The 14,295-nt window shown below is 36.2% G+C and overlaps 1 protein-coding gene across 1 annotated transcript in view; it reads right to left on the bottom strand.

The window, feature by feature from the left end:
- The window catches only part of RNLS (renalase, FAD dependent amine oxidase), a 308,905-nt gene that overhangs the window by 291,893 nt on the left and 2,717 nt on the right, over positions 1-14,295 (bottom strand). Inside the window, exons 3-4 of the mRNA XM_003255175.3 lie at positions 14,050-14,192; positions 5,526-5,684 (exon numbers count right to left, since the gene is read on the bottom strand). Of these exons, the coding sequence (XP_003255223.2) occupies positions 5,526-5,684; positions 14,050-14,192 (302 nt within the window). The remainder of the gene's footprint in view (positions 1-5,525; positions 5,685-14,049; positions 14,193-14,295) is intronic.

The raw sequence follows: 14,295 nt of genomic DNA, 5'->3' as shown, positions 1-14,295 counted from the left end.
TTGCTTTAGATGTCACTAACACAAATATTGAGAAATACTTTCAAAATGTAATGTTAAAGGATCTCTCTTGATATACAAAACTATGCAGCTTTTAAATATTAGAATATGTAATTTACAGTACAAACGAATGTCTTGACTGATGGCAATACTGTATTTTTATAAAATGTTATAGTATGTTATTAAAACAATCTCAAAATCAATCCAATTATTGCCAACCTCCATGGCAATAAATTATCCTACTTTAAATGTCATTGGCAACAAACTAGAAGTAGATTCATGAAGAGATCATTCAAATTAGTCTCCCACTTTGCCTATAGGCATCTAATAAATATTCCAATTTCTTCTATATTATTATCAAACACTGTACTAGAAAATAAGCTATATTATTTCTGCTTAGTAGAACTGATACTCAAGGAAAAAATTGCTTTCAAAATTTAACAGCAGCTATACCCTTCCTCAGAAAACAATTTCTTCTATAGTTCTAAATCTAAGATCTATAAAACATATTTATTACCAGTTTTCTTTCTATTAGTGGCATAAAAAGCCATTTCTCTATCAAATCCAATGTCAATGTTAGCTGTGCAAAAAAGTCAAAAGCTACAGGCATATCAATACCCACTGCCATCCCACAGCCCTGAAGCCTTGTCCACCACCACCAGACTCTGTTATAGCTCATGGGCTTCAGGACAGATGAGGTACCCTCTACAATTCAATGACTTGATGGGCCAGGATCAGTGAGACATGATGAAAGCAGGAGAAAATAAGAGAAATCTGTGCAGATACTGACAAAACAGAGCCACAAAAAAGTAAGCACATGCCGTATTTGGTTTTCCGTTCCTGCATTAATTTGCTAAGGATGAGGGCCTCCAGCTCCATTATGAGCTTTTATCTGGAATCCAGGTAATAGGGAAATCTATAGAGACAGATAGTAGATTAATGATTGTTTAGGGCTGGGGGCAGGGATGGGGATGGAGGCATGGGGGTGATAGCTAAAGGGGACAGAATTTCTTTTTGAGGTGATAAAAATATTCCAAAATTAACTAATTACAGACATTGATAATGGTTGCCTATATCAGTTATTATATTAAAAACTACTGAATTGTACATTTTAGATAGGTGAATTGTATGGTATGTGACTTATATTTTAAAGCTATTTTTTTGTGTGTGTTGTTGTTGCTTCGTTTTGTTTTAAGAGGTGTGTCTTAGGGGTTGGGGAAGAAGTCAGGGAAGAGGTGAGCCAAGAAGTCCCAAGCAGGGAAGAGCATAAGACAGAGACTCAAGAGTAATCCAAGATGAGATGTCGCACGGGTTCATATAATCAATACATGCAAAGCAAAGGTGCAAATGTGAGGAAAAGAGATACAAATTGTTTGGACAGGCTGATGCTTTATGACAGCAGTTTTCAACCCTGGCTGCACAGGAGCATTACTTGTTTACAAGGCGAGTCACTTTTTGAAGATACATCTGTTGCTCTGTTCCAGAAACAAGTAGATTTGCTAAGGCAAGGTATTAATAATAATTCTCACAGTGTAGCTTGGAGCTGAATCTTCAGCATCACCCAGAAATTTGTAAAAAATGCAAATTGTCCATGCATACCTTGATATAACCAGAAACTCAGACTGTGGCCTAGTAATCTGTGTTTTAACAAGTCTTCCAGGTGATTCGGAGGTATGCATAAAAACAAACCAAAACAATGGCAACAAAAATCCACTAGAGACAGGGTGAACATTCTGCATCCAGACCCTTGATGTGAACATAATATGGTGTACCCTTCTAGTTCTTTTTGTCAGGCCTGGGAATAGCTATTACCAAGCAATTTTTCTAAGAAACTTTTGTTTTAACCCTTGTTAAGGAAAGCAAAACCCAGCTTTTAGCTATATTGTTCACAGACCAGATAAAGGAACTGAAACAGATGTTTTAGATATTTAAGGTTTTAACAGGAAAGTATTCCAATTTAAAAAACAAGATGTCATCTTTTTTTTTCTTGTAACAGCAAAGTTATGAGAAATCTGAAGTTCTCTCAAAGATTTAATATTTCAATTCTAGGGCATATAGATATTAGATTGGACTTCCCAGACACACTGGATGAAGGAGAGAGAGAGCAGCTGGAGTACCAAAAAGGATGTCAATTCATATTCCTGGCATGATTCAGGACACCCTTCTTACCTGGTAAATAGAACTTCATACAGAGCAACATACTATTTGAAAATAAGTAAGTTGATAAAAAGTAAATGAATCAAAATGAACATATAGAACTAATTAAATTAATGAAAGTCAAAGGAATATGTAAATACAATTTTCAGATCTGAACTTAAGCATAAACAACTAGTATTTTAAAAAATAAGGTCTACTGCAAAATCAAGCAATGGGTAAAAGACTCCCTATTTAATAAGTGGTGTTGGGACAACTGGCTAGCCATATGAACAAGATTGACACATGTTCACCTGTGTAACAAACCTTCACATGTACCCCCAAATCTAAGATAAAAGCTAAAAAAATTAAAAAATAAAGATTATATCATGGTATTCTAGCACCTTGAAAAAAAAGAATAAACAAAGAAATCTGAATAGATTCCTTTAAGAAATGGAATCTGTAATTTAAAATTTTACCACAAAGAAAACTCTAGGCCTAAATGATTTTACCAGTGAATTCTTCTAAACATTTAGGAAAGAAAGAACACCAAATTTGTATAAAAATGCTTCCCCCGAACAGAAACAGGAAATATTTCCCAAATAATTCTATGAGGCCTACATACCTCCATGTCCAACAACTAGAGAAATTAATACAAGAAAAAATACTACAGCTCAATCACTCTCATGGACATGAATGCAAAAATACTAAACAACATATTAGCAAGCCAAATTCAGATTTACATAAAAAGCATTAAAAAATAAGGCCCATTGTCAATATAGAGTTTTTCTTTCCTTCTTCATACAAATCCATATTTAATGAAAATAGAATATGAATAGAATAAGAAAAAAGTCTATTATGGGATTCTATTAATGAGAATTTTACAGAGAATGTGAAGAAGTAATATGGACCACTGAAGTTTTTCCTTAGGTCTTTTGGAAACACATTCATTCAGTCGGTCAGTTGGTCATTCACTCATTTCACAAATATTAAAGAACACCTATGCAGTGAACACTCATTCTTCTTGATTACTCAGCACACAAGTTCTCTTCATGGCAGTACCTATATTTATTTTGAGGTTTACTTTGTCCCATTGATTACATGCAATGCAATAGGATTATAATCCAAGATGCTGTAATTCCCTAGCCATGGGGTGGGAATAAGACCCATGTCAGGTCAATAGGATGCTCTCTTGAAATTTAAGTCTTGGGCAGAGGCACAATGATACTGATGGGGCACATCCTTTCTAAAGGTCATATTCTCACCAGATTGTTGCTAGCTAGGGCTTTTTATATAATTCTTGTTCCAGGGGGTTGGGGAAGGAAAAACAGGGCACTTTAGTCAGAAGTTTCAAGGTTTCAATTATGCAAGATAAGTAAATCCTGGAGATCCACCGTATAGCCTAGCATCTGTAGATAATAATATATTGTATACTTAAAATTTTGTTAAAATAGTACATCTAATATGTTGTATATTCTTTTCTTTTTTTTTTTTTTTTTTTTGACACAAGGTCTTGCTCTGTCACCCAGGCTAGAGGGCAGTGGCACAATCAGGGCCTACTGCAGCCTTGACTTCTCAGGCTCGGGCAATTCCCCGCCTCAGCCTTTTGAGTAACTGGGACTATAGGCACATGCCACTATGCCTTGCTACTTTTTTTTTTTTGGAGAGATGAGATCTTGCTATATTTCCCAGGCTGGTCCTGAACACCTGGGCTCAAGCAACCCACCTGCCTCGCCCTCCCAAAGTGCTAGGATTATACGCGTGAGCTACCACACCTGGCCTATGTTAAGCATCCTTATTACAAAAGAAAAAAAAATAGCAAATAAAGGGGAAAAAGCTTTTGGAAGTGATGTGGATATGTTTATGGCATAGATTGTGATAATGGTTTTAAGAATGTATACTTATCTCCAAATTCATCACACTGTATACAGTATGTACAGCTTTTCATATGTCAATCATACTCAAAGTGATTTAATAAAAGAGGACTCATGCAAGGGCTAAAAGATGAGACCACATGCTCTCTAAGACTCCCTTCAATTCTGAGTTTCTATGATTAAAATGAACACTATCAGCTAGGATTGTAGTATCAGTAAGGAAAACTGGCCTGATGAAACAAAAGCTAACTGAGCAAGTGCAACTTCTTGGAGAAATGTATCCTCCCTGCCCCAGTACCTAATACCTTTATTCCCTTTTTGTTTCTCATATCTGAATCCCTTCCTTCTACTTAGTACAGGAATTTTAGCTTTCGGACTCCTCACATGTGCCTTTTGCTGACACTATTGTCCTGTTCACCTCTGGATCTCAGAGTTGACTTAGAATAAACCCAAAGTCTCCCGTTGTTCACATGTATACTAGAAATTCTAATGTGGCCACTGGCTTACTATCTTCTCCTTCCCACTATCCCCAGCATTTCTGGCAGTAAAAGTGCAAATTCTACCACCGCCATCCCACCTGCACTGAGTTACATCTCACCTGTGCTGAGTCAAAGTGGCAGGAAAAAGATGTCTGTGGATTTATCACAAGTTTCTGGTGGCAGTGCACCAGGAACCCTCGGGAATCACGGAGAAAATCTTAGGTATCTACCTAAGAAAATCTTAGCTATCCACCTCCCCTACTCCCACCTCTGAGAGTAAATAGCTGCTGTCAACTAGGAAAGACATAAGCATGTAAATGACATTTCTAAATTGGCTATTTGTAGTTTAGAGTCTACTTTGGGGAAAGATAGGAAATCAAACCCTCTGCACATACTTTCACCACCACGTTTTATATCAAAAAGAAATTAAACAAAGGTTACTACCTAAGGTAAAGTGAATAATGCGAAACCAATTGCAGTATCCAAAGACTTAGAAAGGATAAAAATTTTCTTTGAATTTTAGTTCCTTTATTAAAATTTGGCTCTTCTGGCATAATTTTAGCTTCTTCAGCATAATTAACTCATCCCCTCTCACCCATCCCTTCTCATGCCTCTCATTCACAAAAGAGCTAGGCAATTGCCTCAAACAGAAGTAAATACAATTAGAGAGAAACCCAGAGAACAAGAACATAGGAAAGGAGGCAATCCAAGCAAGTACTTGTATGTAAAAATCTTTTCTCAAAAATGGCCACGAAAACTGCTCTTCCTTTAGGCAAAATCATTGCATATCCATCAATAATACTGACTTGAAGACATGGGCAATAAGAAAAGTGTTCAACTTTTAACCAGTTTAAAAAAAATTCTATGGGGTTCACCTTGGCCTAGATTAATATCATGAAGAGGGCCATAAGTATCAGTTTTTAAGACAGGCAAATCAATAGAGTCTATCACTTGCCCTTTGCTAAGAGAGTTAAACCAAATTCATGCTTTGTCAAAAGAAATCCCATTCCCTGAGGCAGGTAAATGGCAAAGGCAGACTCACAGTTGGTGATGTCACCTTGAAGCTGCAGAATCTGAGGAACTGGCATTGTGAGGACAATAAGATCAAACTGCTCAGGGGATCCTGTTTGTTTGGATACTTCCCATTTGTCATTTCTTAGGTTGATCTGCGTCACACGATGTCTGAAGCAGACTTCTGCACCTGTTCCAAAAGCAAAATCATGTCCCCATTATCAGAATTTCATACATGAATAAAGGGGATGTGAGTAGTCACAAACTGAATCCATTCAAGTGAACAAAATGGCCAAGACTGTCTTCTACAGTCCTCCAGCTCTCTTCCTTTACTTTCTTTCTAATTTAGTGGGAATTCATCCCTACCTGGCATCCTTGTACTTCCCTATCAGTGCCTGCTCTGAATCAAAAACTACTCTTACAGTTAATGATAAAAATAAAAACAATAACTATAGCTACTTTTCATTAAGCAGCTACTATATGCCAGCTGCTTGGTACACATTATACTAATCTATCTCACAGACAAGGAAATAGATTGAGAAATAGCATGCCATGATTTAAAACTATAACCAACTGACTCTAAAGTTCATCATTTTTGCAGAACAAGTATACACTTCAATAAACATGTGTGTTAGCAATGAAACAAGAAGAGCAATATTCCCTATTAAAGGAATTAATATTTCCTATTAAAGGACCTAAAAAAGGTTCTCTGTAAGGGAAATGCAAGTTCTCATTAATAGATCAATTGTCTTCATTAAGAAGAATCAGAATTTAGAAACATACTCTAGGGTACTCTCCCATAATTTTTCCTTCTTAGCACTTAACACAAGGATATTTTAATAATTACTTCTTTAATATTGTCTTCCCTTTTAATATGTAAGCCCCATGAGCTATAAATTATACCTGTTTTATTTCTATGTATAGCATATAGTATACATAGCATGGAATTTATTAGGTAAGTATTTATTTAAAATAATGAATTATGAGGCCAGGCACGGTGGCTCACACCTGTAATCCCAGCACTTTGGGAGGCTGAGGTGGGTGGATCACTTGAGGTCAGGAGTTCGAGACCAGCCTGGCCAACATGGTGAAACCCCATCTCTATTAAAAATACAAAAACTAGCTGGGTGTGGTAGTGCATGCCTGCAATCCCAGCTACTCAGGAGGTTGAGACATGAGAATCGCTTGAACTTGGGAGGCAGAGGTTGCAGTGAGCTGAAATCGCACCACTACCCTCCAGCTTAGGCAACACAACAAGACTCTGTCTCAAAAAAATTAAAATAGAATAAAAAGAATGAATTATGAATCATAAACTGAAAGAAAGTACAATTAGGTCATTAAGTCTCCTTAGTAAACTAGTACTCACCTTCCAGTTTTCAAAAACTTTTGATTTACAAGCAAATCTACTTTTATTCAGCTTTGTGTATAGAAAAAGAAAGAAATGAAGATAGAATGAGGGAGGAAAAAAGCACACTGAAAGATCCTGTTCATCTTTACCTGGGAAATCTCACGTTCCTAGTCACTAAAAATCCAGCTAAAGTTCATCCCAAAGCTTCCTTTCTGTAGCCACTCCAGCTCAGTGTGATCCTTCCTCTCTATCATATTCTTCAACCATCACTGCCTTTACTACTCATTTTGACATTGAGTCAAAATATCTGCATGCTTTAGTTGTATCTTATCTATGTAATACTACTCAAGGCTCCTTCATGTCGGGTCTTCAGACCTCATACAGTTTTATCTCTTTCATTGACCCTTAAATAATGCTACACACTAGTAAGCACTCCAATTTTTAAAAAATCAAATGTAAATGTTAGAAGAAACATAGTTCTAGCTAGCCCAAGAGATCAATCTCTGTTCAAGGCAGTGTGCATCATTCTGTTCAAAGATTAGAGCAAGGGGCTTGTAAACAGTACTCCATCTTGCCTGAGGGCTTTTCTAAGGCCCCTGCTTGGGGAAGGTGCAAATAATTTGCACTTTCAACACATATCCACCATCTCCTTTATTCCAACAAGGGCAGCTCTGCTTCACTCTGTTTTTATTTATTTAGGATGTCTCACCCTACTTGCCTCACTTAGTCCATGGCCCTGTCCCAGACCTCAGCTAAGTTAACTGATTCTGTTTTCTCATAATATTCCTTTGAAGAGAACAATATGCTGTTATTGTTGGTGGCATGAGTGTGTGTTTAAGGGGACTTAAGTTCACAGTCCTAGAAAATTCTTCATGCCCCAGATGAAAACCTTGAAAATGTATCCCAATGGCTACAAGGTGTTCTGCAAGGTATATATGTATATATGGTCAGTGGTTCTCTAAGTATGGACCTCAGACCAGCAGCACCTATGTACTAGAAAATGCACATTCCTGGGACCCAACCCGACCATACTGAATAAGAAACTCTGGGAATTGAGCCTCGCAATCCGTGTTTAACAAGCTCCCTTAGTCTTGTCATGATGCGCACTAAAGTATGAGAACCACTGGGGTAGGTGGACACGCCCAAATCAAACACCACTGGCAAAACCACCCAAAAAGTAGCATTTATCAAGAGGTAGGAGAAATGGTATAGCCTCTCTTATTAACCAGAAAGGTTTCCTTTCCAACTGCTTGGAGCAAAGTTTTTGGGAAAGTGGCATTTCCTTGTGAAAGTAATTAATAACTTTCACAAAGACTATGTGTTTAAATCTAAAAGCTCTGGAAAACACAATTTTAAAATGGATAAATAAATTGTCTCAAGAGTTATGTCTGAGCTTAGTAAATTTGACCATGTCCCTCTCTTGCATAAAACCCTTCAATGGCTTCCCATTGCACTTAGAGTATAAAATCTTTAACATTGCTTACAAAGCCCAGTATAATCTGGCCCTGCCTTAGTCTTGAGCATCATCTTTTACCATTTTCTCCCTCACTCACTACCGTCCAGTCATAATGATCTTTTATTCCTTGAATGCACTAACCTCCTCCTACTACTTCAAAACAGTTCCAATTTGATGTGTCCACTGCATGGAACTCTCATCATTCGGCTCTCAGCCTAATTCCCTCTTGCCCATCTTTCAGGTACCCATGAAAATAGCAGTTCCTCAGGGATGCTTTCCTTAACACGTCTCCCCCACCACTCCTCTAAAACCTACTAGGCTAGGTCCTTCTATTGTAAGTTCTCTCATAATGCTCTCACTCTTTCTTCTTAACATTTATCATGCATCTTTTCTTTGTATGCATAATTAGTTTAATGTCTTTTCTTCCCACTATATTCTACACTAACAGAGGCCAGGATCATGTCTCTTATTGACTTTTGTTTCCCCAGCACATAATATTTAATTAGAATAAAATGATCTTCAGATAGCTATAAAGATATCAGAAGTCTAAGAAGGTTTAAACATTTTACAAAGGCAAATGTGTTTCTGTTATATATTTATTCAATTTTATCCCTGGCCTTCCTCCGTTTTAAGGAGAAAATCCAAGTTTATGTTTCTCCTATGATTTCCCACAAATAGGTTTTAGTGAGCAGCAGTCAGAACTGCTCAAATGGGACCTGAAGTGATGTGAACCATCTCTAACTGACTACACAGCTTGAAGTAAATAGAAGAATGCTTAACCTGGTTTTCATGCCATCCTCTAGCTTCTCTAAAAAGAACATTGTTACAGATGAGTGCCAAGATCACCCGCTGGGAGAAATTTTCAGACAGAACCACCCAGACTCATTTCCCCTCTATCAATTTTAGAGAGAAAATAGGCACAAAAGTAAAAAGAGAGAGAATAATAAAAGTAAATATTACCATACAGAAGCCATCCTAGCTAATGGTATCTGCCACCTAAACCATTTTTTTCTAATAAATTGATCTTGTCAACTTTGACAGGTTACATTGCAAATGCTGACTTTCCAGATCACTAGCCAATGTCCTTTTTAGGAAGATGATAAAATAAAAACAAATAAATGCAGCAACGGTCCTCCCTATTGGTAGGACAAGCTAAATAAAAGCTTCTCACTCTGTGTCCTGGAAGCTAAATTCATCTTTTAATGAATAATTTAGTAACATGGGACCTTATTCAAAAGCAAAAGGACCTGGCCCATCATTTTCCAAATGTCATAGGCAGGAACCATCAGGTGACCAATTTCCCAGACTGCATAAAGAACTAAGGTGGTATTACTCTTCAATATCCACTTCCCTCTGTGTCAGGAATTAACTGATGAAAGAGGGAAACTAGGGGCACAGGGAGCTATGAGGTTGTTCTATTGAACCATGTGTCTACTGACACGTAGCACCAGGTGGGATGGGTACAATCTTCATACTGTAGGAAAATAATCAATAAGGAAAGAGAAGGCTCTACAAAATAGATGTTAAATTGGAGAGTATGAGCACCTCTCATTGCCCTCCATGAGAGACTTAACAGAAAAAAACAACATGATTAATTGCAAAGGCACTCCAGTTCTGTTACCAACTAGCCAAGCCACCTTAGACAAGTACCTGTCTCATTCTTCGCATTAATAAATAGGGATGATGATTAACTCCCTTGAAAATTTACTGTGAGAATTAGAACCTACATACGTAAAGTACCTAAGGTAGTGTTAGATAAATAGTTAGCACTTAATAACTGATAGCTAGAATCACTTTTACTATTGTCAATTCTCACCCCAGCATAATGACAACTATTATTTAAAAAAAAAGAGCAAAAGAAAATCATGTTCACTCACTCAAGAAGATTGTATTAATGGAGAAGGCAGGCAGTCAGTAAAATTGATGTCAATAAATACAGCCTTCTCTGCAATGAGGTTAATGTGAACACATCAGACAATAAATTAAAATAGAACATAAGGTCAAGAAGAAAGTATCTATTTCCCTTACCCTTTACTATTTGTTCTGGGAAATTGGGCTAGTTAAATATTGGCTTTAAAGGTTTGAACCTATTCTAAAGCATGCCTGATTAGGCATACCCCAGACAAATAATTTCCCTGGGAGTCTGGTCCCAATCTGAATGACCACTGGTTGGTCCATCAGATTGTGGGGTTTAAAACTCAACCAGATTCCGAAATATAGAGTATTTTTGAAAATAGTTGGCAATTTGATTTCTTAAAGTGAGGAATATGTGAAGGTCAGCTTCATTCAAGTAGAATATTTTTTAAATTAACATTTATCAAAAGATTACTATGTGACTGGCTTACTATTTGCTTGAATTTGAGTGCATTATATCTTTCATTCCTCACAACACTCCATAGTAAGAACTTCCATTACAACATTCTGTAGTAAGTACCCTCATTTTTGCATTTCATTACCCTCATTTTTTCAACGAAAGCACTGAGGTACAGATTTTAAACCTTCCTAATATTACATGGACAGAAAGGGATGGTAGGACATTAACTGGAATCCAGGTAATTCCGATTTCAAGGACTGTCTTAGCTTATAGTGTGGAAAAACCAAAATGTTTTTGTGGACGATTTATAGAATAGAAAGGTTTAAAGGGAAAGAAGAATGTTTAAAAGGGATATAATTATAAAATTAAAAATATTATAGATAGGGTCTAACAAATCCTATAATAATAGATTGTGGTAGAGGAGAAAAAGAATCTTGAAGTATTAGAAGAATAACATTAAATAGCATTAAAATAAGCAAAGAAAAATTTACATAAACTCAAGTTAAATAGACCATGAACTTGACATAAAATAAATTTTTAACATTTATATCACTCTACCTACTATATACAAGGTACTATTAGGTTCTGAGTGAGCTACAAGGGATTAAAAATAATCTCTTCTCTCAAAAGCTTAAAAAGCAAAATTGGAAGTTAAAACATATGTATTCCCCCAAACACCTAATAAAATAAGGAGATAGATGCAATGTATTCAAGGATGCTTCTCTGCCAGGACATCAACTCCATGAAGGCAAGGACATTGGTTTTTGTATCATTAGTACCTAGAACAACGTTTGGCATTATAGTAAGTATTCAACAAATGTTTATTGAACAAAAGGATATATGTATGTATGTATATATGCCTGTGTAGGGGTGAAAGTTCAGTAAAAATCAACTGACAAAAGGTATATTAATATGAGAAAAAGCATACAAATTTATTTAATCATAGTTTTGCATGACACTGAAACCTTCAGACTGAAGACCCAAAGATACAGGAGTCAATTTTTATGCTTAGATTCAACAAAGTATGGACAGCTATGCAGCAATGTGATTGGACAAAGGGTTATATCTATGGCTAACAAACTGGTGAAACCCACCAAGGTGTGTCTGTCTAGATTCTTCTTGACTTCTCTGTGTAGCATTCTTTCTTTATGGTTATAGGTCATGGCCCTCTCTGGAACTGTTATGAGCTACAATCAAACATGGTAGGTCAGATAATTTCTTTATGGCCAGTTTTTACAAAGAAAGGTGGGGAAAGCTAGAGTGATAGTTTTAGGTTTTATGGCTGGTTTGGGGGGAAAAGGGATTCTTATTTCTATGATCTGCCTTGGGAAAAGAGATTCTATTTTCTAAGGCCAGCCTCAGGGATGAATGCAAGGCCAGAGATAGGAAGCCAGGAGAAGGTCAGAGAGAGCTACTTCTGAGGGCTTCATTTTGGGATATCATTTTCTAAGCTCCTGCACATGCATGCATGCATATCAGTTAGTAAGTACCTGATGATTTCAATAAGTATACTCATCCAACCTGGGTCAAGGGAAAATCACGGTGGAAATGAGATTTTTTTAAAGTTTTATGGCCACACTATATGAAGCTGATAGTAACATTCTACAAAACGTCCAATAATGTCACCATCTGTGATGGTCAATTTTATGTCTCAACTTGACCTGGCTATAGGGTGCCTACATATTTAGTCAAACATTATTCTGGGTGTTTCTATGAGCATGTTTTTAGATGAGATTAACATTTATTATCAGTAGATCAAGTAATGCAGATTGCCCTCCCTAATGTGGGTGGGCCTCATCCAATCAGTTGAAGGCCTAAATAGGACAAACACATTGATCCTCCTTCACATAAAGGAGAATTCTTCCTGCCTGAAAGCCTTTGAACTGGCTCATCAGCTTTTCTCCAGCCTTCAGAGTAGAACTGAAACATTGGCTCTTCCTGAGTCTTGAGCCTGCCAGCCTTTGGACTAGAACTATACCACCAGCTTTCCTGGGTGTCTACCTTGCTGAATCACCCTGCAGATCTTGGGACTTACCAGCCTCCATAATTATGTGAGCCAATTCCTTATAATAAAGCTCTCTCTTTATCCATACACACATATACACACGCGTGCACACACACATACACACACACACCCTATTTGTTCTGTTTCTCTGGAGTAGTCTAATATACCATCATACACTGAATCTCAAATGGAGAAATGGTCTAAGCCAGAATGGTATTTATTATGTCCTCATGTTGTTTATTCAATCTCACTGACATCTCTGATGCCCAGTATCAAGGATTCTTGGGGTTCTCAATAAGTAATATTTGATGATAAAGACCAAAACAGTAATTATGCTGGAAATGGCTTATAAAAAAAATTCTTAGCCTATATCCTTTCTCAGTTATCTTGACTTGGGTACTTAACTGAATTATGATTCATCAAGAAGCTTCATTCTGTTTTAAAAATAATCATCAATTATCCGAGAAAAATTCTATTTTCTTTTTTAAAAGGTCCATTTTCAAAATGCTCATAAAATATATAAGGAACAAATGAAAATCCTAATAGAAAATGGGCAAAGGTTATGAATAAGACATTCACAGAAGAAAACTGCAAAGAGCTGGCTAATAAAACAAAAAAATGCATAAACTCACTCGTAATTAAAGAAATGCAAATTAAAACCACAAGGAGATCCAATTTTTAACCTATTACACTGGTAAAAAAATAAAAATTTCCATTATACCCAAATGTGGGGAAAGAAACATCCTCATCACTATTGGTGAGATGTTCTTTAAGACAAATACACAGCACAACCAAGCTAAGTTAAAAATGCACATACCGTTTGGCATAGCTATTCTTCTGTGAGGAATTGATCCTAAATAAAGATATGCTTCCAAAAGCATGTCAACAATAGACATGCAGCAATGTTTGTATTAGCAAAAGCCAAAACAATCTCCCAACCCCATACAGCCTAAATATCTACCAGAAAGCTGATAGTTAAATAAATCACGGTACACATATGTCATAAATACTAGACAATCATTAAAGAAAATGGATTACACTAAATTTGCTGATATGAAAATAGATCCAAGATATGAGTCAAACAGGGTATAGAATCATTTATGTAAAATTATTCCCTTTGGGTATATTTTTAAAAGAATAAACATAAAGAAATATGTATGTGTATATATATATATATATATACATCTGTAATACCTATATTATAGATAAATAGAGACAGCCATATAGCTCAATAGAGAGATGAATAAACATTGTTCTGGAAATATACACTGGAAACTTATCAATGATTACTTTGGGGAAGGACTAGCTATTGATCAGCAAATAGAGCACCTAATTTTTATAACTTCCTGTATAGTATTAATATGTAACTATGTGTGTAACTTGTTTTTAAATGCTAATTTTAAAATTTAGGCAGAGAAAATCTTACTCCCACCTGATTCTTTCAAGTAATGCTTAATAATCGAAGAAATTCCTTGAGGTGCCACAAAGTTACAGTCTCCTTCTTTCATCACCATTCCTTCAATAGGTGAGGTGAGAGGCCTCAAAACGCCATGGGCTAACAGTTCATCATAAAACCTGAAATAAATCAGTATGTATATTTAATGTAATTATATACCATGAATAGCTCTAAAAGTATATTTTCTTTCAATAATTCTTAGAGGTTATAATTCAAAATCAT

The sequence above is a fragment of the Nomascus leucogenys genome, chromosome 3 (genome assembly GCF_006542625.1).
Source record: "Nomascus leucogenys isolate Asia chromosome 3, Asia_NLE_v1, whole genome shotgun sequence".
Lineage (NCBI taxonomy): Eukaryota > Metazoa > Chordata > Mammalia > Primates > Hylobatidae > Nomascus > Nomascus leucogenys.
The sequence above is the reverse complement of the archived record's forward strand: the minus strand, read 5'-3'. Positions and strand labels throughout refer to the sequence as shown.